Raw genomic sequence first — 21765 nt, 5'->3', positions numbered from 1 at the left:
TGTTCTGCATAGCACCATTCACTCCTGTTGAGGCAGTATCCAAGAACAAAATATTGTGACTTGACTGATAGTAAACTGTGATATTCCTACAGCATGCATTTCCTTGAAGAAAGACATTTTAGATCCCTACAACGCATGAGTAACTGCACTCAGTAACTGCTGGACACACACTTGTTGGCAACCTCCTGTTTACAGGGAAAGAATTGCAGTTCATACCTACACTTTAGGCATTGCTGGTCTGACGTGTGTGTGTGTGTGTGTTCTGGATGGGTGGGGTTTTTTGGGGTGTGTGTGATAGTACCACTCCATATATCCAAGTTAGGATTCAGAAACTACCCAACTTGAAGTTTGTCATGGAACTTCATTTGCTATTTTGCACTTTGGTGGGTGAACGCGTCAACGTTTTTTAAACAAACTTTTCCTTTTCTAGGGTTTACAGTTGCAATCATTTGATGAAGCAGCAGCCCTTCTGAGGGTTGATAGCAAAACACCTCTCCAGCCCGCAAGCCTTACGCATTCCACAAGGAGGCACTTAACCATCCGGCCTATATTCAATAAGGATAATAACCTTCAAGCAAGTTTCAGTCAAGCACAGAACAATGCTACAACATCAGCGCTTGGAGAACAACATGGACCAAATCAAAGGGTTGTGGCTTTGGGTCAGTTTGTAACTGTTGGCAGCTTGGGGGATGCTGAAGCTCTTGATACGAATCAGAGTCTTTTGGGAGATGAGCAGACCGTTCCCACACAGACGGCAGACAACTGTCCAGCTCTTAGTAAGTACAAATCTCTCTAGGTTGTCAACATGCAAAAAGTTCTACTTCTTAGCTATCTGTTTCACAAGGATGGTTGAGGTGACTGCTAGCTGGTATCTGACAACATTTAATAATGCAGCTTCAGGGTGTGTGCAGGCTTCTCGGAGCATTATATTTTGAGCTCATCCGGTGTATATACACATTCGTGGCAGATAAACATGCCCGTTGCAGGCTTTCAAACTCTGAATAGTTGCTAAATCCTAAAGCAGAGTCATACAGAAATATATCACCAAAGCGACTACTCCAGAGTAAGGAGTGTGGACAAGCAAACAGATAAATCACAGAAATAAATCACAGAAGGGGTCGTTTTCTTTAATCAACACCCAGAAGCTGTTCTGGGTACAACCAGTGTTTCTTCCCACAAGGTGTTCCCACAACCAGTGTTTCTTCCCATTATTGTAACTCGATCTACGTGGGGCTGCCCTTGAGACTGACCCAGAAACTCCAGCGGGTGCAGAATCCCGTGGCGAGATTCCTTACGGGGTCCTCGCTGTGAGATCACATTCACCCAGTGCTATACCAGCTGCACTGGCTCCCGGTGGAGTACAGGATCAGGTTTAAGGTGCTGGTTTTAACCTTTAAACCCCTATATGGCCTAGGACCCTCATACATATGGGACCGCCCTCTCCTGGTATGTCCCACGGAGGACCCTACGGACTTCAAACAAAAACATCTTGGAGGTCCTGGACCACAGGGAGGTTAGGCTGGCCTCAACCAGAGCCAGGGCTTTTTCGGCTGTGGCCCCAATCTGATGGAATGCTCTGTCACAAGAGACTAGGGCCCTGCAGGACTTGACATCTTTCCGCAGGGCCTGCAAGACAGAGCTGTTCCACCAGGCCTTTGGTCAGGGCACAGCCTGACTCCCTCCTTTGGCAATCTTTACAGAACTTTAGTTTATGTTTGCCATCAATTTGATTTTAATTAATTTTTATAATGTTTTCAGAATGTTGCACTATTTTAGTGTTGTTAGCCGCCCTGAGCCCGGCTTTGGCTGGGGAGGGCGGGATATAAATAAAATTTATTATTATTATTATTATTATTATTATTATTATTATTATTATTATTAAGGGGCTTAATCGTCGAGCTGCACAATGGAGTCTAGACAATATACGATCAATAGTTTAGACAATTGGACAAATCTGTCCCTTTGTGCATTTCTCCCATAAGAAGAACAAAAAGAGGCTATGCAGCCTTCTGTTTCTTAGCCTTTCCTAACCTTGTATCTATGGTTGAAGGCGAGGTGTTAGCTTTGCAGAGTCTTCAGCCTCAATATTTCACACCATGGAAATTATTGGCTCTGTGTTTGAAAGGAATTGCGTCAGCATGATCATGGTTGCAGTGTCTTTCTCCATCCTCAAAAGGAACTCGACTCCATAGTTTCTGTGCAGAACTCTACAAAATTACAAATAATGAGGAAGAAACTCTACTGAGAACTTTTAAAATTTAACTTGATTCGTGGCTTGTCTCGGTGTGTCGAAGGCATTGTTCATATGTATGTTTCTATGCAGTTAGAGTGAATAGAGGGGGGCGGGTTCCTACTATTTTCTTGCCTTCCCACATATATTATGATTTGCCGCTTCTACAAGTAGTTTAACTTGCATCCACCAGTTGTTAGAGCAGTACAGCTGTCAAAGGTAAAGGTAAAGGTAAAGGGACCCCTGACCATTAGGTCCAGTCGTGACCGACTCTGGGGTTGCGGCGCTCATCTTGCTTTATTGGCCAAGGGAGCCAGCGTACAGCTTCCGGGTCATGTGGCCAGCATGACTAAGCCACTTCTGGCGAATCAGAGCAGCGCACGGAAACGCCGTTTACCTTCCCGCCGGAGCGGTCCCTATTTATCTACTTGCACTTTGTGCTTTCGAACTGCTAGGTTGGCAGGAGCAGGGAGCGGGCAACGGGAGCTCACCCCGTCGCGGGGATGTCTTAAATCAGTTTTAACTTAAATGCTTTTATTTCCTTTTTTAGGAGAAGGAAGCAGCAGCAGCTGAAGAAGGGGACACTGTCTGCAGAGGTCAATAAACAAAAGAACAGGCACTATATCCAGAGATGGACAAATACAGAGACTTGCAAGCACCATCTGTGCTTGAGTCTATGAAGGCTGTTGAGAACTTGGAATGAAGATAGGTCAGGTTTTGAGAAGACATTATTTGATGCAGGCTCCTTATGACAATCTGTAATAGACAACTGCTTTGATTTACAGCTGATCTGATTCACTGCCAGTTCCAGATCGTTCCTCATGTGAAGCTACTCGTGTCTTCCTTCTTTGCATGATGTTTCAATACCCAAATGACCTGTTGTGGTCATATTTGAGAAGACCTTCCGAAATCAGATTGCTGAGGGGATTATTATTGGTTTTTTAAATAATTTTGAGCCCAATAATGTCTGCTCTCACTGATTCCTCTCCACCTGGGGACCCTTTAACTTGTCTCAGCACACACAAGGACATTTGCCTCGATAGCAGCAGCAATGGAATTCCAAGAGACATTTATTAATTGAGACCCAGCCAATTAGCAGCTGAAAAGGGGAGAAAACGATTTTCCTGGGGAAAAGAATTGGGTTGCCAGCAAAAAAACAACTGTTGAACTTGTATGATTAGCTGACATTGTGGAAGAAGGTTTCACCTGATACCTACAATTAACCTTCAGATTTATTGATGGTGTTGTCTTTTCTCATTCTGCACTCCATAATACTGAACGGGCCGGCAACCTATGGAGCACGGTGGCTAAAAAGAGCCCTTACATTTGGTGAAGAGTTACTCTTCAGTTGATCTCTCTCTTGTTACACTGTGCGCTGTACCCTTCGCAGAGAAGTGCATGGGATTTAAAGCCTACTGCTAAGTCATGCTCATTCATGTGGTAGAACAGACTTCTAAAATCCATAATGTGTCTTGGCTGTTCAAGAAATACATAGCAGTCCCATCCGTGAGTTAACGGGTAAGTTGAGCCTTCTGTGATCCCTCCAACCCCCTTCAAGAAAGCTTTAAGAATGCAAAAGAGAGTGATAGTTCTAATGTGAAGACTGCCAGTTTATTATTTGTTGAAGTTATATCATGCCCTTTCTCCTGAAAGCGACTAGGGTAGCAAACTGTTCCACACTTGTGGGGGGGGACTGATATAGTTTGAAAAAACCACTTTCTATCTGGTGTTCTTTGGGTTCCAGGAACAGTATTCTTCAGCTACTAAGTGTTTGGGTAAATGGGAATGTTTTCACATTCCTCCTGAAAGTTAATATTAATTTAATAATGATGGAGGCATGCACACATCACTAAGGGGAGCAAATGAAAGGAAAGGGGATTTCAGCATGGGGTATTTCAATCATCAATCATAATTAAAATTGCCCAGAATGTTATTGGGCTCCAACTACCAACCCTGGATGAGATCTTCACGTCTCGCACTTTGAAGAAGTCACACAATATCCTGAGAGATCCCACCCATCCTGCTCACAACTTCTTTGAACTGTTGCCTTCGGGCAGAAGATATAGGACAATGAAAACACGAACCACACGCCTTCTGAATAGTTTCTATCCAAGAGCTCTGATTGCACTAAATAATGATCTTAGGGCCAGTTGCAAGAAATAGCAAGCAGGAAGTAGGAAGGAATGAGATAGGTTTTAGGTTATGTTATGCCTTTAAATAGGTTATGTTATATTCTGGATTATGTTATGTTTTATAGATTATGTCTGAATAGGATGAGAATGTTGGAGATACGTGCAAATGTGTATGTGAACCCGGTCTTTGGGTGGGTGTTTGATTTTCGTTGTTGTGTATACTGTGTATATATGGACAATGACAATAAATTTATCTTATCTTATCTTATCTTATCTTATCTTATCTTTGTACTAAGCAGAATTCTGATGGCATTATTCATACCTGCAGGGTTAAAAAATGAAAGCACAGAAACAGTGAATTCATGCCAATTTTTTTTCTTTGCACATATAAAGCAGTAGTTGAAATTATTTCCTGTGAGCAATTCACACATCTGGGATTGTGTTCCGAATTGTGTCATGACTTGGTTCCCATTGATTTTAACAGGACTTAAGAGCCATTGACTTGTGATCCAACTCAACATTATGTGCGTGTTACAAATGAAGCCTTTTGTATAAACCTAAACTATTCGCCGCTGACAGTTTCTGATGTTTAAACTTGAAGGATCGATAACTTCTTTGAGCTGTAAACAATTTAATCATGTGAATATGAAAATGTTTTCGCCTGTGCAATTTTGAAGACAGGTTTTGTGTTGTACATACTCATTCTATAGTTTTCATATTAAAATGTTGGAGGATTTTTTTAAAACAAAAAGGGTGATGTTTGTGTTCTGTGTGTGATTAGTGTGTGGCCATAAACATATTCCTGAGGACTTTGGTCTGAGGAAGGTGACAGAAATCTGTGAGCACAGATTTCCTTCTATGCTTTTCCCCTGCTTATAAAATCAATTCTACATATTCAAACTTTGTGACATGCTTGCTACTATGTATGTTTCCGTGTAACACATTGCAACTGTATTTTATTAAAGGAAGAACTTGATTTGCTTGAAATCCAAAGCGGAACTGAAGGATGACATTAGTATCCGGTGGATACCCATTATAAAGTTTACTGGGAAGAATATCATCATCTTCTTCTTTGGTGATCACTCGTAGCCGAGTAAGATTGTCTTCCATAAACACGGTTTTAACAATGAGTCTGTAAGTGACTGTAGAGGCCAATTCTGGACCCACACATCCTTCCACAGTGGGGACATTGGTTCCAGGATGGGAGTTGATCACGGTGAGGGTTTGCCAAGCATGCCTTCCTCTTAGCACGTTTCTCCGTTGCGTTCTGAGTTCGTGAGTCTTCAAAGTCCATGACACCTTAGGTAAAGCCTATTCTCCAACTGGAGCACTCGCAGGCCAGTGTTTCCCAGTTGTCAGTGTTTATACTACATAGATTTGCCTTGAGACAGTCTTTAAGCCTCTTTTGTTGACACCAGCATTATGCTTTCCATTTTTAAGTTTGGAATAGAGTACAGTGGTGCCTCTGGATGCGAACGGGATCCGTTCCGGAGCCCTGTTCTCATCCTGAAGCAAACGCAACCCGCCTCTGCGTGGGTCGCGATTCGCCGCTTCCGTGCATGCATGTGACATCATTTTGTGTGCATGCACGAGTGGCGAAACCCGGAAGTAACGCGTTCCGTTACTTCCAGGTCGTTGCGGAGCGCAACCCAAAAACGCTCAACCTGAAGCAACTTTAACCCGAGGTATGACTGTAGTTGCTTTGGAAGATGATAATCAGGCATCTGCACAACATGACCAGTCCAACAAAGTTGATGTTGAAGAATCATTGCTTCAACACTGGTGAGCTTTGCTTCATCCAGTACACTGATATTAGTTCGCCTGTGTGGTGTGGAGCCAGTGTGGTGTAGTAGTTAAGAGCGGTAGTCTCCACTCCTCCACATGCAGCTGCTGGGTGACCTTGGGCTAGTCAGACTTCTCTGAAGTCTCTCAGCCCCACTCACCTCACAGAGTGTTTGTTGTGGGGGAAAAAGGGAAAGGAGAATGTGAGCCGCTTTGAGACTCCTTAAAGGGAGTGAAAGGCGGGATATCAAATCCAAACTCTTCTTCTTCTGTCTTCCCAAGTGATGTGTAAGATTTTTCGGAGACACCATTGGTGGAATCTTTTGAGAAGTTGTAGATGGCGTTTGTAGGTGGCCCATGTTTCACAAGCATACAGTAAGGTTGGTAGTACAATAGCTTTGTAAACAAGCATTTTGGTTTCCCTGCAAACACACTGCACTTCAGTCGGGAGAAAGCCGCACTCACAGAGCTCAGGCAATGCTGGATTTCGGCATCAATGTTGACCACTCACAAGGAAGAATATCATGAACAATATTCTTCATAAATTCATCAGTAGTATTAGCACATGGCTATGCCATATTTTTGTCGGATTACAGACTTGTTAAAAGGCCAGTATCTTTTCAGTTTCTGCACAGCCAGCTAAGTCTGTGTTAATGGTTCTGAACATGCCTGCTTTGAGCATGATTCTGTTTGTGGAAAGGCTGCATACAGTTGTTTTAAAAATAATGTTAATAGAACATGTCCTTTGATAGTAGTACTCCAGTGTATTCTGTTTGCCACCCTTGCCACCCTCCACATTGGGCACACCTATGATATTGAGCTTTATTTTGAGATTCATAATAACCTGAGACCTCCTTAAAGCATCAAATATCATCACTTCTCGGCCTTTTGGCTAAGATTAAGTGTAGTATCTATTCTTATCAGTTTAATATCTGATATGTCCTTTATTTGAGGACTATATATTAAATGGATTTTTGGAGCTGGGAGATGGAAAAAATTAAAATAAAAAATAAAGCATCAAATATCCTTCACAGTGTATGCACAGACTCCTCTACAGACCAGAACCAGACCAGACAGTTCCTTCAGTGCTGTATGAAGGGCCTTGTTCTAAGTCAACAATACGCATTTCCTTCTCCTTAATTCTTAAGATTACACGGCAGGCTTAATTTCTCACTGTGTTGGATCTGTTTTGCTTCAGTGAATCTTTTCTTAGTAGACAGCTGTGTCCTTGATGACATGCCCCCTGTCATAATATGCTTATTACCAGCAGCAGTGCTGTTTGTTGCCTCGGTAGAGACAAAAGGGCAAATTTAAGGTCTAATCTTCATTAGATTGTGGCTAGTTTGAGGGGAAACTCAAATAGTGGATGGGTTGAGGAGGGAAGAATTTGCCAAACACAAAACTAGCTGAGAGTATAAATTGGAAGAAGCTGGTCCGAATTAAAAACTTTTGATGGTTTCTCAATACACATTTTTTGGTGCAACCCTTGGCTTTGCCAAAACATATGTTTCATTTTAATGAAATAATCACAAAGCTGTTAGGTTTCTGTGTGTTGCTACTGTGCAGTCCTTGGAGTCACAAGACTCTGTTTTGCATTCCAGACATTCCAGGCTGTTGGAAGTCTCACGGAAGACAAGAGACGGATGTGACGTTACTGGTTTCCTGTTCCTTTGTGTTTCAGTTGCTCTCTGCTTTCAAAGAGAGAGCATGTATATCTCTGCTCCACTGTCTGCATAGTTAGAAATAAAACGCTCTTTGCAATGTAGCTCATACTATCTCGGCTCCTTCTCTGCTTGCTGTATACTCTGCGTAATGGGGGAACGTTCTTGGAGCCTCATCATAACTCAGGTCGTTAATCGCGTCGGAGGACTCGACCGGAAGAGTTGTTTGGTCGAATGCAAGTCTGACAAAAGCTGGCTTACCAAAGGCAAAAGAGGTGTCTGAAACTGCTGCAATTTCAAACTTGCCACTCAGCTTTCTGAAAATGCTTTTTCCTGGTGCTTGCCGTTCTGCTATTCACTCCCAGAAGATGGTGGTGCCACAGCCACAAGGCTGCCTTATAAGAAGAGAAAAGCCAAACATTGCTGTAACTTTTTGTCTCCATGTGTGTTATGTGAAGAGGGAGCCAGCTGGTGCCTGCTGTCTACAGCCCTGTCTCTATTTTTTAAAATTATTTTTTATTATAAAATACACAAACATTGCGAATATACAAGCATAAAAACATACATTTCATACAATCCTTAAATATATACAAGATAACAGACAGACAAAATGGAACAGGTTCTCCAAACTGCATTGCTGGCTATCTATGTTTTCTACCTTGGTTCTTGTTTTTAACAGTTGCATGCCATAAAAAAATAAAAGCTTTCAGAAGTGCCTGGGGTCATTTTCCTTCAGCTTAATACAATCTGAATATGTGAAGTGAATAAACATAACTGATTTTTTTATTTTTTTATTTTAAATGGGGGGAAATGAGGGCGAGGACAGGACTGCATGCAAAGATATCTCAGTTGGTTTTATCTAATTCATTTTTAATTTTACTTTATTTTTAATTTTAATTTTACTTTATTTTTAAAATAAAATATTACGTTGGAAATTAAAAGACGTCTGCTTCTTGGGAGAAAAGCAATGACAAACCTAGACAGCATCTTAAAAAGCAGAGACATCATCTTGCCAACAAAGGTCCGTATAGTTAAAGCTATGGTTTTCCCAGTAGTGATGTATGGAAGTGAGAGCTGGACCATAAAGAAGGCTGATCACCAAAGAATGGATGCTTTTGAATTATGGTGCTGGAGGAGACTCTTGAGAGTCCCATGGACTGCAAGAAGATCAAACCTATCCATTCTGAAGGAAATCAGCCCTGAGTGTTCACTGGAAGGACAGATCCTGAAGCTGAGGCTCCAATACTTTGGCCACCTCATGAGAAGAGAAGACTCTCTAGAAAAGACCCTGATGTTGGGAAAGATGGAGGGCCCAAGGAGAAGGGGACGACAGAGGACGAGATGGTTGGATGGTGTTCTTGAAGCTACCAGCATGAGTTTGACCAGACTGCAGGAGGCAGTGGAGGACAGAAGTGCCTGGCATGCTCTGGTCCATGGGGTCACAAAGAGTCGGACACGACTAAACGACAACAACATTACGTAGGAAGCTCCCACATTCTGAGGCAGACCACTGTCCCATCCTGTTGCCAACTCTTCAGTGACCTCTCCAGTGTGTCACACAGGGAACCTCCCAACACCCCTCTCCTCAGGTTCCAGGACCTGAACCCAGGACCTGAGTGCAACGCAGGCGCTCTGTCACTGAGCTATGGCTGGTTGAATATAACAGCTACTAAATGTGTTAGGTGCTTGCAAAACCAAAAGAAAATTGCTTCTGCCCTTGCATATTTATTATATGAACCACTAATAAATGCCATCTCCAACTCCTTGAAAGATTCCATCAACGGTGTCTGAAAATTTGCACACATTGCTGGGGAAGACAGGCGAACTAAAGGTGGAAGAAGCAAAGGTCACCAGTGTTGAAGAAATGATTCTTCAACATCAGCTTCATTGGACTGGTCATGTTGTGCGGATGCCTGATGATCGTCTTCCAAAGCAACTACTCTATTCCAAACTTAAAAATGGAAAGCGTAATGCTGGTGGTCAACAAAAGAGGTTTAAAGACTCTCTCAAGGCAAATCTTCTTTTAAAAATGTAGTATAAACACTGAAAACTGGCAAACACTGGACTGCGAGCGCTACAATTGAAGAGCAGCCTTTACCAAAGGTGTAACGGACTTTGAAGATGCTCAAACTCAGGACGAAAGGGAGAAACGTGCTAAGAGGAAGGCACGCTTGGCAAATCCTCACCTTGATCAACTGCCGTCCAGAAACCAATGTCCCCACTGTGGAAAGATGTGTGGATGCAGAATTGGCCTCCACAGTCACTTGCGGACTCACTGTTAAGACCGTGAGTTAATCTTACTCAGCTACGAGTTGTCACCAAACAAGAATGGAAACAGAACCCTAGGTGGTGTAAACGTTAGGCCCAGGCTAGCAAGACTGCTCTTGTGTTCTCTGCCTCTAGAAAATAGAACGGAATGTGGATTATCTTGAGAGTGTAGTTGCCCGATTCTATAGCTGTTGGTTCTGATTCTGTCACAGAAGGTCTTTTGGTGGGGGAAATCTAAGGCCTCTAAGCAAAGTGAGCCTCAGGAAGCCTCCCGCCATGCCTGCAAAGCTCTGGAGAAGAGAACTGTATTCTGCCGGATTGCAGCATATTTGGTTCAGTGAGTGCTGGGGAGTAGGACATAATGACCTAAGTCTCTTCCCTTATTCAGCAGGCGGGGGGGGGGGGGGATATATCTTCCTTGACCTGTTCCTGAAGGTCACATCTATGATCATCCTACATCCTCTTGTTGCACGTCTAACGAAATTCCTTTTCTACAGCTGCTCTCACTGAGATCTTCTCTCCAGTGTTGTGGCTTTGAGAGTGTGATTTCCTACCAACTTAGTTTTTATGTATAACCCCTTGTTCTGAAGATGGTCAGGGAGAGTTCTTGGGGCCCTTGTAGCATAACAGCATTGTGTTTCCAACAATGATTGGGCAGGTGCTTCTGGAGTCTGGATAGGTGTAAAGCAGGACTTGGAGATGATAAACAACAGGCTATCCCCTGTTGTTTATTGCCAACAGCTAGTATTCCAAGAGATAAAAAGGTAAAGGGACCCTGACCATTAGGTCCAGTCGTGGCCGACTCTGGGGTTGCCGTGCTCATCTCGTTTATTGGCCGGGAGCTTCTGGGTCATGTGGCCAGCATGACTAAGCTGCTTCTGGCGAACCAGAGCAGCACACGGAAACACTGTTTACCTCCCCACCAGAGTGGTACCTATTTATCTACTTGCACTTTCACGTGCTTTTGAACTGCTAGGTTGGCAGGAGCAGGGACCGAGCAACGGGAGCTCACCCCGTTGCAGGGATTCGAACCGCCGACTTTCTGATCAGCAAGTCCTAGGCTCTGTGGTTTAACCCACAGTGCCACCCATGTCCCATTCCGAGAGATACATCCTCTCTATTTATAGAGCTTTCCTTTTGACTATCACATAATGATCTTTTTTCTTATATAAACAAAACAGCAGCACCCCCACACAAGCAAGAGAGAAAAATAGTTGCGAGGGAATTCCAGAGTTTGCAGAATCGCAAAAAAAAAAAATTAGGGGAAATTCTCTCCCCCCCCCCCCAATTTTGGGAACTTGCCAAAAACAAAAACAAAGCAACCCATTGGAATGTTCGCTGGATACAGAATGCTGACTGACTGTTCTGAGAAACCAAATATTGGTCTAGAGAGGGAATAGAGTGGTGCATCCTGAACAGAAGCACTTCATGCTGCAACATTTTGTTGCAGATGCTTTGCTTTTCATAGCTAATAGCCACGGATAGGCCCATTGGAGCCTTGTCTCTTAGCGCTGGTGCAGCTGGTATATTTATATCGCACTCTTTCCCGTGGGCTCAGAACAATCTGTAAAATTAAAGTCAGGTGTTTGTATGTTTAAAAAAGCATTGCAGCAGTGGTGTGTATTGATGCCCAGTGATGCCAAGGGTGGGCATATTCCAAGCTTGCAATTGCCACTTTCTTTTTCATTCGCCAGGAGCACGTGCAGAGGAGTGAAGGCATGGGTAACCCAAGCAAGGGCAGGGATTTCAAATGCATGCAATTGTCACTCTTTTGGGTGGCAGGATCTAGAATCAATCTAGATTGAAAGCAGCATGCTGAGCACTTCCTGTTTGACTGCCATGGTGAACGGCTGTCCCATAACAGCAGAGCCCTTTCGTGTGGATAACGAGGATAATATGGGAGTAGTTATCCTCCTCCAAAAACCCCAGGGCCGGGGGGGGGGGAGCAGCCCACCCTCAGATCGTCTGATACCTGCTGCCTGTCCTGAATGCGGGGGGCAGGGGGCGCTGGGTGCAATGCACATGGAGACACGAGTGGCCCTGTGGTGTAAACCACAGAGCCTAGGGCTTGCCGATCAGAAGATTGGCGGTTCGAATCCCCATGACGGGGTGAGCTCCCATTGCTCAGTCCCTGTTCCTGCCAACCTAGCAGTTCGAAAGCACGTCAAAGTGCAAGTAGATAAATAGGTATCGCTCCGGTGGGAAGCTAAACGGCGTTTCCGTGCGCTGCTCTGGTTTGCCAGAAGCGGCTTAGTCATGATGACCACATGACCCGGAAGCTGTACGCCGGCACCCTTGGACAATAAAGCAAGATGAACGCCACAACCCCAGAGTCGGCCACAACTGGACCTAATGGTCAGAGGTCCCTTTACCTTTACAGGCATCATACTGGCTAACCCCTGCTAAGCTCAAAACAATACATTTTTGTGCTACAGATGGGTTAGTGTATATGCAGCTTCGGACTCACAACTTTGCCTTCAGGCAATTTTTTTACGGCAATAGCAAATGCATTTAGCTCCACAAATTACCTACCATTAGCTGCCATGCTCATTGCTACGTCAAGTCCACTGGCCATTGACCACCACTGCATTTCAGCAATTCATATAAACTATTCAAAGAGCTTCTGGGAGGCTATTCATCCCAAATCTCCCAGCTAGAGTCTACAGGGAGTAATAAAATGGGCTGAACCCACAAAGAGAAAGTGTTTAATGTGAAATTATATGAGCCTTGATAAGGCTATAGCGCTTTGCATGTCCACATTGGCTAGGCCATGGGTAGGCAAACTAAGGCCCAGGGGCCAGATCCGGCCCAATCGCCTGCTCAATCCGGTCCATGGACGGTCCAGGAAATAGCGTGTTTTTACATGAGTAGAAGGTGTCCTTTTATTTAAAATGCATCTCTGGGTTATTTGCGGGGCATAGAAATTCGTTCATCCCCCCCAAAAAATATAGTCCGGCCCCCCACAAGGTCTGAGGGGCAGTGGACTGGCCCCCTGCTGTAAAAGTTTGCTTACCCCTGGGCTAGACTGATGTCACAATTGAATTTTATTACCCCCCCCCCAATAATCCACATAAATTAGGCCCAGTAAAAAAAAAACCCACAGGAGGACAGCACAGGTAACAAAAACTGGACAGCAATGGTTTAATGAGGATGTCTTGTAGAAAATCAGTATACCCTGAAGTTCTACTCAAGATTGTGGGGTCCTCTGGAAGAATATGGGAGGCACCACAGCGCAGCTGGGAGAGGAAGCCCAAAAAAGCCAAACCAAAATTATCCAGAGATCTAGAAGGTACCTTCCCACCTGTCTATAAATTGAGGGAGAGGAAATGAACTTTTCATTCTCTTAACAGGTGGACAAAGTTCAGGTCAAAGATTTTAAGAACAGGCTGTGTAATTTTGTCTTAATAGATTCTAGACGATTTTCCAGGGGACGGCGAATTGCATATCAGGTATGTATTATTCCCTGCGTGAGACACTTAATTTTCTGTTTGAGCCCCTTGGAGGTAGGTAATGACTGGCAAATAAAATAAAATAAATTTAACGGGCTCTAAATGAAAGGCTGAAGCACACTAAAGAGGGAAGGAGTGTAAGAGAGAAAAATGTGAATCAGATGAGGAAGAGGAGGAGTATAAAACTGATTTATCAGAGAAGACCAAGCTGAACAGATGGATTTTTAACAGCCCTGATCTTTTACACGTGTCTTCTCACAAGTAAGTCCCAATAAATTTCATGGAGCTCGCTCCCCGATAAAACGTTTTTTAGGCTTGCCGTCTCTGCAGTTTGAAAGAGTAAAATTACAAGGTTCCGGTGGCCTAAGTCACCTGAAGAAAGAGCCTTATTTTCGGCCATAAAATTGGTTTTAATGGGAGGGGGGAATGCAATGTGGGATAAGAGGGAGCATTGATGGGTAAGGAGCAATGAGGGTACAAAAATACCTCAGAGGTGAGATGAAGCAGCATGCCAGCCCAATATATTTTGGCGCCTGAGGCGAACCACAAAACGGTGCCCCCCTCCCCTCCAGGGAAGAAGGGATTGAGTAGAGATCAACATCGGGAACAAAGGAGGAATGAAGACCTACATGGGGATCTGCCGCCCCTGTGGATTGTGCTGCCTGAGGTGGTCACCTCGCTGTGCCTCATGAGTGGGCCGGCCCTGGGTAGGACAAAGGAGTAACACCGTAATGGAAGGAAAAGAGAAAAATCTGATATTACGGTATATTAGTCAGTCTAAGAAGTGGAACATGGTAGTGTAGCCATCTGGTTTTGTGTGTGTGTGTAATCTAATCCATCTAATTATCTATCTATCTATCTATCATCTATCTATCTATCATCTATCTCTATCTATCTCTCTATCTATCTATCTATCATCTATCTATCTCTACTATCTATCATCTATCTATCATATCTATCTATCTATCTATCATCTATCTATCTATCTATCATCTATCTATCTATCTATCTATCTATCTATCTATCTATCATCTATCTATCTATCTATATCCTATCTATCTATCTATCTATCTATCTATCTATCTATCTATCTATCATCTATCTATCTATCTATCTATCATCTATCTATCTATCTATCATCTATCTATCTATCTATCTATCTATCTATCATCTATCTATCTATCTATCTATCTATCTATCTATATCCTATCTATCTATCTATCTATCTATCTATCTATCTATCATCTATCTATCTATCTATCTATCTATCTATCTATCTATCATCTATCTATCTATCTATCTATCTATCTATCATCTATCTATCTATCTATATCATCTATCTATCTATCTATCTATCTATCTATCTATCTATCTATCTCTATCCTTTCTCCTCAAAACAGAAGTGACACCATTGTTTTTTCCATTGCATTTCTCCTTCCCCCACCCCCAAAGAACTTCCACAGGTTTTTTAAGAATGTTATCCTGATGATCAAGGTATGTCGGTGCTTCCGGCGTGGACTGAAAGGATTCTCATGTTTTCACCTGGTAGAGAAAGACACTCGTGGGGCGATTGAGGAAGTAAGGAATATCGCAAAACACACACACACACAAATACCACAACCAAAAGTCTTGTATTTACGATTGCTCTCGTTCCTCATTGGTGCTTTTTCTATTTAATAAAATGATGATGATTGCCCGAGCCTTTGAAGCAGAGGTTGAGGAACCTGCTGCACCCAATGAAGTCGGCTTGTGCCGAAATCATAGAATAGAAACACAGTATGATTCTCTGTAAGTTGGAAGGGACCCCAAGTGACATCTAGTCGAACCCCCTGGGATGCAGTAATCTCAACGTGCCATTACCCCATCCAATTTGAAACTGCACCGGAGCTTGCGTAGCTTATACGTATAAGTCCTTAAAGGGCCATAAAGGGGTAAAGGTAAAGGTACCCCTGACCGTTAGGTCCAGTTGCGGACGACTATGGGGTTGTGGCACTCATTTCGCTTTACTGGCCGAGGGAGCTGGCGTACAGCTTCCGGGTCATGTAGCCAGCATGACTAAGCCGCTTCTGGCGAACCAGAGCAATGCACGGAAGCGCTGTTTACCTTTCCTCCAGAGTGGTACCTATTTATCTACTTGCACTTTGACGTGCTTTCGAACTGCTAGGTTGGCAGGAGCAGGGACCGAGCAATGGGAGCTCACTCCGTCGCAGGGATTCGAACCGCCGACCTTCTGAACGGCAAGCCCTAGGCTCTGTGGTTTAACCCACAGTGCCACCCACGTCCCTAGAAAGACTCTTTGCATTGGCCGGGAAACGAACCCGGGTCAACTGCTTGGAAAGCAGCTATGCTCACCACTATACCACCAACACTAAAGGCTCATAGGACTTCTTAATTATAATAAAATTCTTTAAAAGAGCTAACGTACTTAAGCTTTTTCTTCTTGTATGATGCATAATGAAATTAATTGCAGCTCGTTGTCTAACTTACAGGACAAGAAAACTGCCAATGCTGTGTTTGATCGCCATGAGTTCAGTGTTTCAAAGGTCAGGACAAACCATCTTTTCTTGCCCTTACAGTAACAGTAGGCATTTATGTTTGTGGGTTTAGTTCAGTTGCTTGAATATAACCGTTTGGTGTGTTTTGCTATTACTGGGGAAAGTGGCTTAATAAGCCAAGGGTGACACTGCTTCTTCCTTGAGAAGTGGTCTTTGCCTGCTTCCTCACCCGTGATGTTGCTCATCTTAGCACAATCCTGAAATGCTCTTTTGCTTCCCATGTGACCTCCTGAAATATACTCGGAGTCGAGAGTGGATTTCATGCTCTTTATTCAGCTCATAGTGGTGAGGAGGAATAGAAGTTCCCTCAGAATGTCTGCTTTATATACAATATTTACACAATGGGCCCCACATGATTGGCTATTTCCGGGATTCACCTGTAGGCCAATCAGGTTGTGGATTCACTTCCACCTGGAGCTGGATTGGGTGGCTCCTGTGGACTAATCAGACTGCTGCATTCTGGATCCTATTGTTCTAGGACCAATCAGACCGCTGCATTCTGAATCCTATTGTTCTAGGACCAATCAGACTGCTGCATTCTGAATCCTATTGTTCTAGGACCAATCAGACTGCTGCATTCTGAATCCTATTGTTCTAGGACCAATCAGACTGCTGCATTTTGGATCCTATTTGACTCAGTACATAACACCTCCCCATCATGAGATCAAAGCAGAGGCCATCTTGAAGCCTCACCATTGAATAATAATAAGAAAAGTTGAGAGATTGCAGGACCACCACGGTGTGATTCACACCCAAAGATCTACACATAGCAGGAGAGAGCGTCAGTCAGCAGTGCCATGGGGTAGGGCTTGGGGGCAGGGCCAGATTTAGGTTTGATGAGGCCCTAAGCTACTGAAGGTAATGGGGCCCTTTATATGTCCAGCTGTCCTTTGTCAACAACAAATTGTTGCTGTTTTTTGTATATGGTAATTTATGGACCTAATAGCTATCTAAAGCCATTTGCACACGTTCCCATGCAACCAGTCCATGCAGAATGTAGGCACCCTATATATAAAGGTAAAGGGACCCCTGACCATTAGGTCCTGTCGTGACCGACTTGGGGGTTGCGGCGCTCATCTTGCTTTACTGGCCAAGGGAGCCGGCGTACAGCTTCCGGGTCATGTGGCCAGCATGACTAAGCCGCTTCTGGCGAACCAGAGCAGCGCACGGAAACGCCGTTTACCTTCCCGCCAGAGCAGTACCTATTTATCTACTTGCACTTTGACGTGCTTTTGAACTGCTAGCTGCACAGGAGCTGGGACCAAGCAACGGGAGCTCACCCCGTCACGGGGATTCGAACCGCCACCCTTCTGATTGGCAAGCCCTAGGCTCAGTGGTTTAACCCACAGTGCCACTTGCATCCCTATTGAAGGTAATGGGGCCCTTTATATGCCCAGCTGTCCTTTGTCAACAACAAATTGTTGCTGTTTTTTGTGTTGAATATATGCTATATGGTAATTTATGGACCTAATAGCTATCTAAAGCCATTTGCACATGTTCCCATGCGACCAGTCCATGCAGAATGTAGGCACCCTGTATATAGAAATGAGCAAACCAGCAATTTTAGGGAGCAGGCTAGCAGGCGGGGGCCCATGACTTACATCATAGGAGCCTACACAACGCAACACTGTTGCTGTATTCAGGTTTTATTTTATTTGTGTGTTTTTTATCTTATATTTTGGAAATGTACATCCAGGGGTTTTTTTCTTTAAATTTTTTGGGCCCCCCAAGAGAGTGGGTTCCTAAGCTATAGCTTGTTTAGCTTATACGTAAATCCGGCACTGCTTGTAGGGCAGGAGTCCAGGGATGCCCCTAGCAGAGGAAACAGGAGGGCTCCCATATGTACTAGCTTCAACTCAACTAAAAATGACAAAGAAGTTGACAAACGGCTCCAAGTTGTGCAATCTGAGTAGCACAACCTGATTCCGACAGGTTGTGGCAGGTGTGTGGCCTTGATGCTCCTAAGATATGCAGACACCTCCTTCTAGATAGTGCTGCTGCCTCTGGTAGTTCTGATCACCGTTTCATACTTAAGAATCTCTGGATGGACATGTAAAAGGGTAAAAGGGTGTTGGGAAATGATTTAAAATGAATTGAACAAAATGTTTAAAATTACTCCCCTCTCCCGCCCAAACCAGAGTCCTTTCTGTTGGGAATAACCCAGACTGAAATTCCCAGGTGTCAGAAAAGGTGATTTATGTATGTAACAACCGCGCCCCATGTTTTGTTAGCCCCAAAATGGAAAATGAGCAAGGTCTCAAACATTTAAAAAATTGGCAACTTACCGTATTTTTCTGTGTATTGGACGCCCCCATGTATAGGACGCCCCCTATTTTTGGGGACCCCAAATTAAGAAAATGGGGGGGAATTGCCCTGACTTGTTGAAATTTGCGGAGGGGGGGGGTAGAGTGTTATGTACTGAAGTTCTCACCCTGGGCCAGCAGGGGGATACTGTAGATAGTTTTCACTCAGGTCCACATATGCAAATAAGGGATCGAAAGTGACGTTCAGTGATTGGATAGTTACAGAAAGTTGTTACAGTTACGTGGTACTGGAGCTCCTTATAAGCAGGCTGGCTGAACCCTTCAGTTCAGTTCTGTTCTGGCCTGTGATTAAACAAGAGCTGTTTGAAGAATCGCTGTGTCGTCTGATATGTTCACCCACAACTTAACAGGGAGGATTGCCCAGAGGCTAACAGCCCCAGGCATCTAACAGGCCGCCTATCAGCTGTTCCCTCATCGGCAATTGCTGAGCTTTTTTGGGGGGCGCAGAGTTGAGCTTTTTGGGGTGGGAAAGAGTGGTGAAGCTTTTTTTTTCAATCACTTTAAGCACTCTGCCTTCCCTACAACGGGGAGAGAGGCTGTAGGCAGTCCATTTTTGCCTTGCGGTATCTTCATGCGGCTCCATTTGTGTGCGGGCAGCGCAACGATACACAGGAGGAGCGCGGCGATTGACGTAATATCCCCACTCTGCGCCTTTAACACCCCCCCAAAAGCTTCTCTTCTTCTTATATTAAGGCACAATGTTTTGCTGATGTTAAAACCTCGCCTTATCGACGGAAAAATACAGTAAGTTGACAGAATATGCACAACTTGCAGACTTGACATATAGAAGAAGAAAACAAGAAGAACATACTTTTTAAAGAAAATGGGGAAATGTTTATTGAATATATGGAAATTAATTGTGTACAGCTGAAAACTCTGGCAGCATTAAGACAACAGTGTAAATAAGTTTTGATGGATGTAATAATGGAAAACCGATTGGTATAGTTTTTGTAAAATATGCAGGGATATAAGATATGCAAAATGAACCATGGAAAGAGAGGAAGGGATATCTTACGTATGTAAAATGTTTATGTGACATTTTAAAACAGAAAATTTAATAAAAAATCATAATAAAAAATGCAGCCATTGCTTTCTCAGTTGAATTGTGATTCTCAGTGTAAGACAATCTCATGGACAGCTGTATAAAATGTTCTGCAGGTGCACCTAAAATGCAAGAAGGAGTTCATTTGGTTTTATATCCTGAGAAAAATAATCATGCTCAAGTCTGTCGGGAGCATAGGAGTGCTTTCGCTGACCCACATAAATGTGCTTGTCTATTAATCAAAACGGTGTTTGGTATCTTCACAGGAGCATTTTCCTTTTAAAGCAATCCAAATCACCAAGAAGCCACCGGCGTGGAGGACTGATTCTGAAATAAAACATTTGCAGAACCGCTTGCAGTTCGTGGAAAGCTTTCGACAGTATAGTCCAACCCTGCAAAGTCTTCTGGCCAAAGTGATTCGCTTCGAACGGTAACCGGAAGGGTGGCGATGGTGGGCTTTGTAGCAATCCAATGTATTTCTGTAATTTGAGTCCATCTTTCTGAATTGTCCAGAGATCTAAATTCTAATACCAATACCCTGAAACGGGCCTGGTAGCCAGTGGCAGAGCAACATGCTGCAGCCTCCAGAGCTGAGACCAGGCGGGGGCATGGCTGGCACGCGTCCCGGGGCCGTGGTGCATTGCCCACGGGGGCATGGCACATATCCCAGGGGCAGCGGCCGCAATGGCACCCTTTCCCCAAATGGTACCTGTTAAGTTGTGGGTGAACATATCAGACAACACAGCGATTCTTCAAACAGCTCTTGTTTATTCACAGGCCCAGAACAGAACTGGGCTGAAGGGTTCAGCCAACCTGCTTATACAGAGCTCAACTACAAAGCAACAGTAACCACTTTCTGTAACTATCCAATCACTGAACGTCACTTTCAAATCCTTATTTGCATATGTGGACCTGAGTGAAAACTATTTACAGTATCCCTCTGCTGGCCCAGGGTGAGAACTTCAGTACATAACAGTACGGTGGTGCTCCCGAGTCCCCCCTTTGTACTCCAGTCCTGGTAGCGCACAGGCACTGCTTTCAGGATTGCTATTATGCCGTCCTTGTCTTCATTGACTATGCAAAAGCCTTTGACTGTGTCGACCACAGCAAACTATGGCAAGTTCTTAAAGAAACGGGAGTGCCTGATCACCTCATCTGTCTCCTGAGAAACCTCTATGTGGGACAAGAAGCTACAGTTGGAACTGGATATGGAACAACTGATTGGTTCAAAATTGGGGAAGGAGTACGACAAGGCTGTATATTGTCTCCCTGCTTATTTAACTTATATGCAGAATTCATCATGCGAAAGGCTGGGCTGGATGAATCCCTAGCCGAAATTAAGATTGCCGGAAGAAATATCAACAACCTCAGATATGCAGATGACACAACCTTGATGGCAGAAAGTGAGGAGGAATTAAAGAACCTTTTATTGAAGGTGAAAGAGGAGAGCGCAAAATATGGCCTGAAGCTCAACATCAAAAAACGAAGATCATGGCCACTGGTCCCATCACCTCCTGGCAAATAGAAGGGAAAGAAATGGAGGCAGTGAGAGATTTTACTTTCTTGGGCTCCATGATCACTGCAGATGGTGACAGCAGCCACGAAATTAAAAGAGGCCCGCTTCTTGGGAGAAAAGCAATGACAAACCTTAGACAGCATCTTAAAAAGTAGAGACATCACCTTGCCAACAAAGGTTCGTATAGTAAAAGCTATGGTTTTCCCAGTAGTGATGTATGGAAGTGAAAGCCAGACCATAAAGAAGGCTGATCGCCGAAGAATTGATGCTTTTGAATTCTGGTGCTGGAGGAGACTCTTGAGAGTCCCATGGACTGCAAGAAGATCAAACCGATCCATTCTGAAGGAAATCAGCCCTGAGTGCTTACTGGAAGGACAGATCCTGAAGCTGAGGCTCCAATACTTTGGCCACCTCATGAGAAGAGAAGACTCCCTGGAAAAGACCCTGATGCTGGGAAAGATGGAGGGCACAAGGAGAAGGGGACGACAGAGGACGAGATGGTTGGATAGTGTTCTCGAAGCTACCAGCATGAGTTTGACCAAACTGTGGGAGGCAGTGGAAGACAGGAGGGCCTGGCGTGCTCTGGTCCATGGGGTCACGAAGAGTCGGACACAACTAAACAACAACAACATTATGCCGTCCCATACTTACCCCTTGCAATAGTCAGGTGGGCACATTCTACTCTAGCTGCAGCTCCTCGGCTGTTTTGAAGCGCGGCACTTGCAGTGCCTATCGCGATAAACCATACTCGTGCGGTTACCAGGGGATGGATTACTGAAGCTGGTTCGATCCTGGTCCAAAAAGAG

General features: G+C 44.1%; 2 protein-coding genes, 1 non-coding gene and 1 pseudogene across 7 annotated transcripts in view; 3 read left to right on the top strand and 1 right to left on the bottom strand.

Annotated features, from left to right (window-relative positions):
* CARF (calcium responsive transcription factor) overlaps positions 1–3931 on the top strand; it is a 32237-nt gene extending 28306 nt beyond the window's left edge. For all 4 annotated transcript variants that reach the window (XM_053362250.1, XM_053362242.1, XM_053362265.1 and 1 more), the window contains 2 exons: positions 431–776; positions 2781–3931. The gene's annotated coding sequence lies outside the window, so the exon portion shown is untranslated. The remainder of the gene's footprint in view (positions 1–430; positions 777–2780) is intronic.
* A 3085-nt stretch (positions 3932–7016) lies between these two features.
* LOC128403175 (uncharacterized) lies at positions 7017–7143 on the top strand (annotated as a pseudogene).
* Positions 7144–9894: 2751 nt separating this feature from the next.
* The window catches only part of CNBD2 (cyclic nucleotide binding domain containing 2), a 35050-nt gene continuing 23179 nt past the window's right edge, over positions 9895–21765 (top strand). Inside the window, exons 1-5 of one of the 2 annotated variants that reach the window (XM_053362218.1) lie at positions 9895–10410; positions 13482–13522; positions 14975–15100; positions 16012–16065; positions 19710–19873. In XM_053362218.1, coding sequence (XP_053218193.1) covers positions 10350–10410; positions 13482–13522; positions 14975–15100; positions 16012–16065; positions 19710–19873 — 446 coding nt within the window. In that variant the 5' untranslated portion in view covers positions 9895–10349. Of the gene's footprint in view, positions 10411–13181; positions 13363–13481; positions 13523–14974; positions 15101–16011; positions 16066–19709; positions 19874–21765 lie in introns of those variants that run through there. The other variant, XM_053362209.1, reaches the window with a different exon arrangement.
* Positions 15820–15891, bottom strand: TRNAG-UCC (transfer RNA glycine (anticodon UCC)). Its single transcript has one exon. It is a non-coding gene; the product is annotated as a tRNA-Gly (tRNA).

Source organism: Podarcis raffonei, chromosome 1 (assembly GCF_027172205.1).
Source record: "Podarcis raffonei isolate rPodRaf1 chromosome 1, rPodRaf1.pri, whole genome shotgun sequence".
Classification (NCBI taxonomy): Eukaryota; Metazoa; Chordata; class Lepidosauria; order Squamata; family Lacertidae; genus Podarcis; species Podarcis raffonei.
Note: the sequence above shows the minus strand (reverse complement) of the source record. Positions and strands in the feature narration are given on the sequence as shown.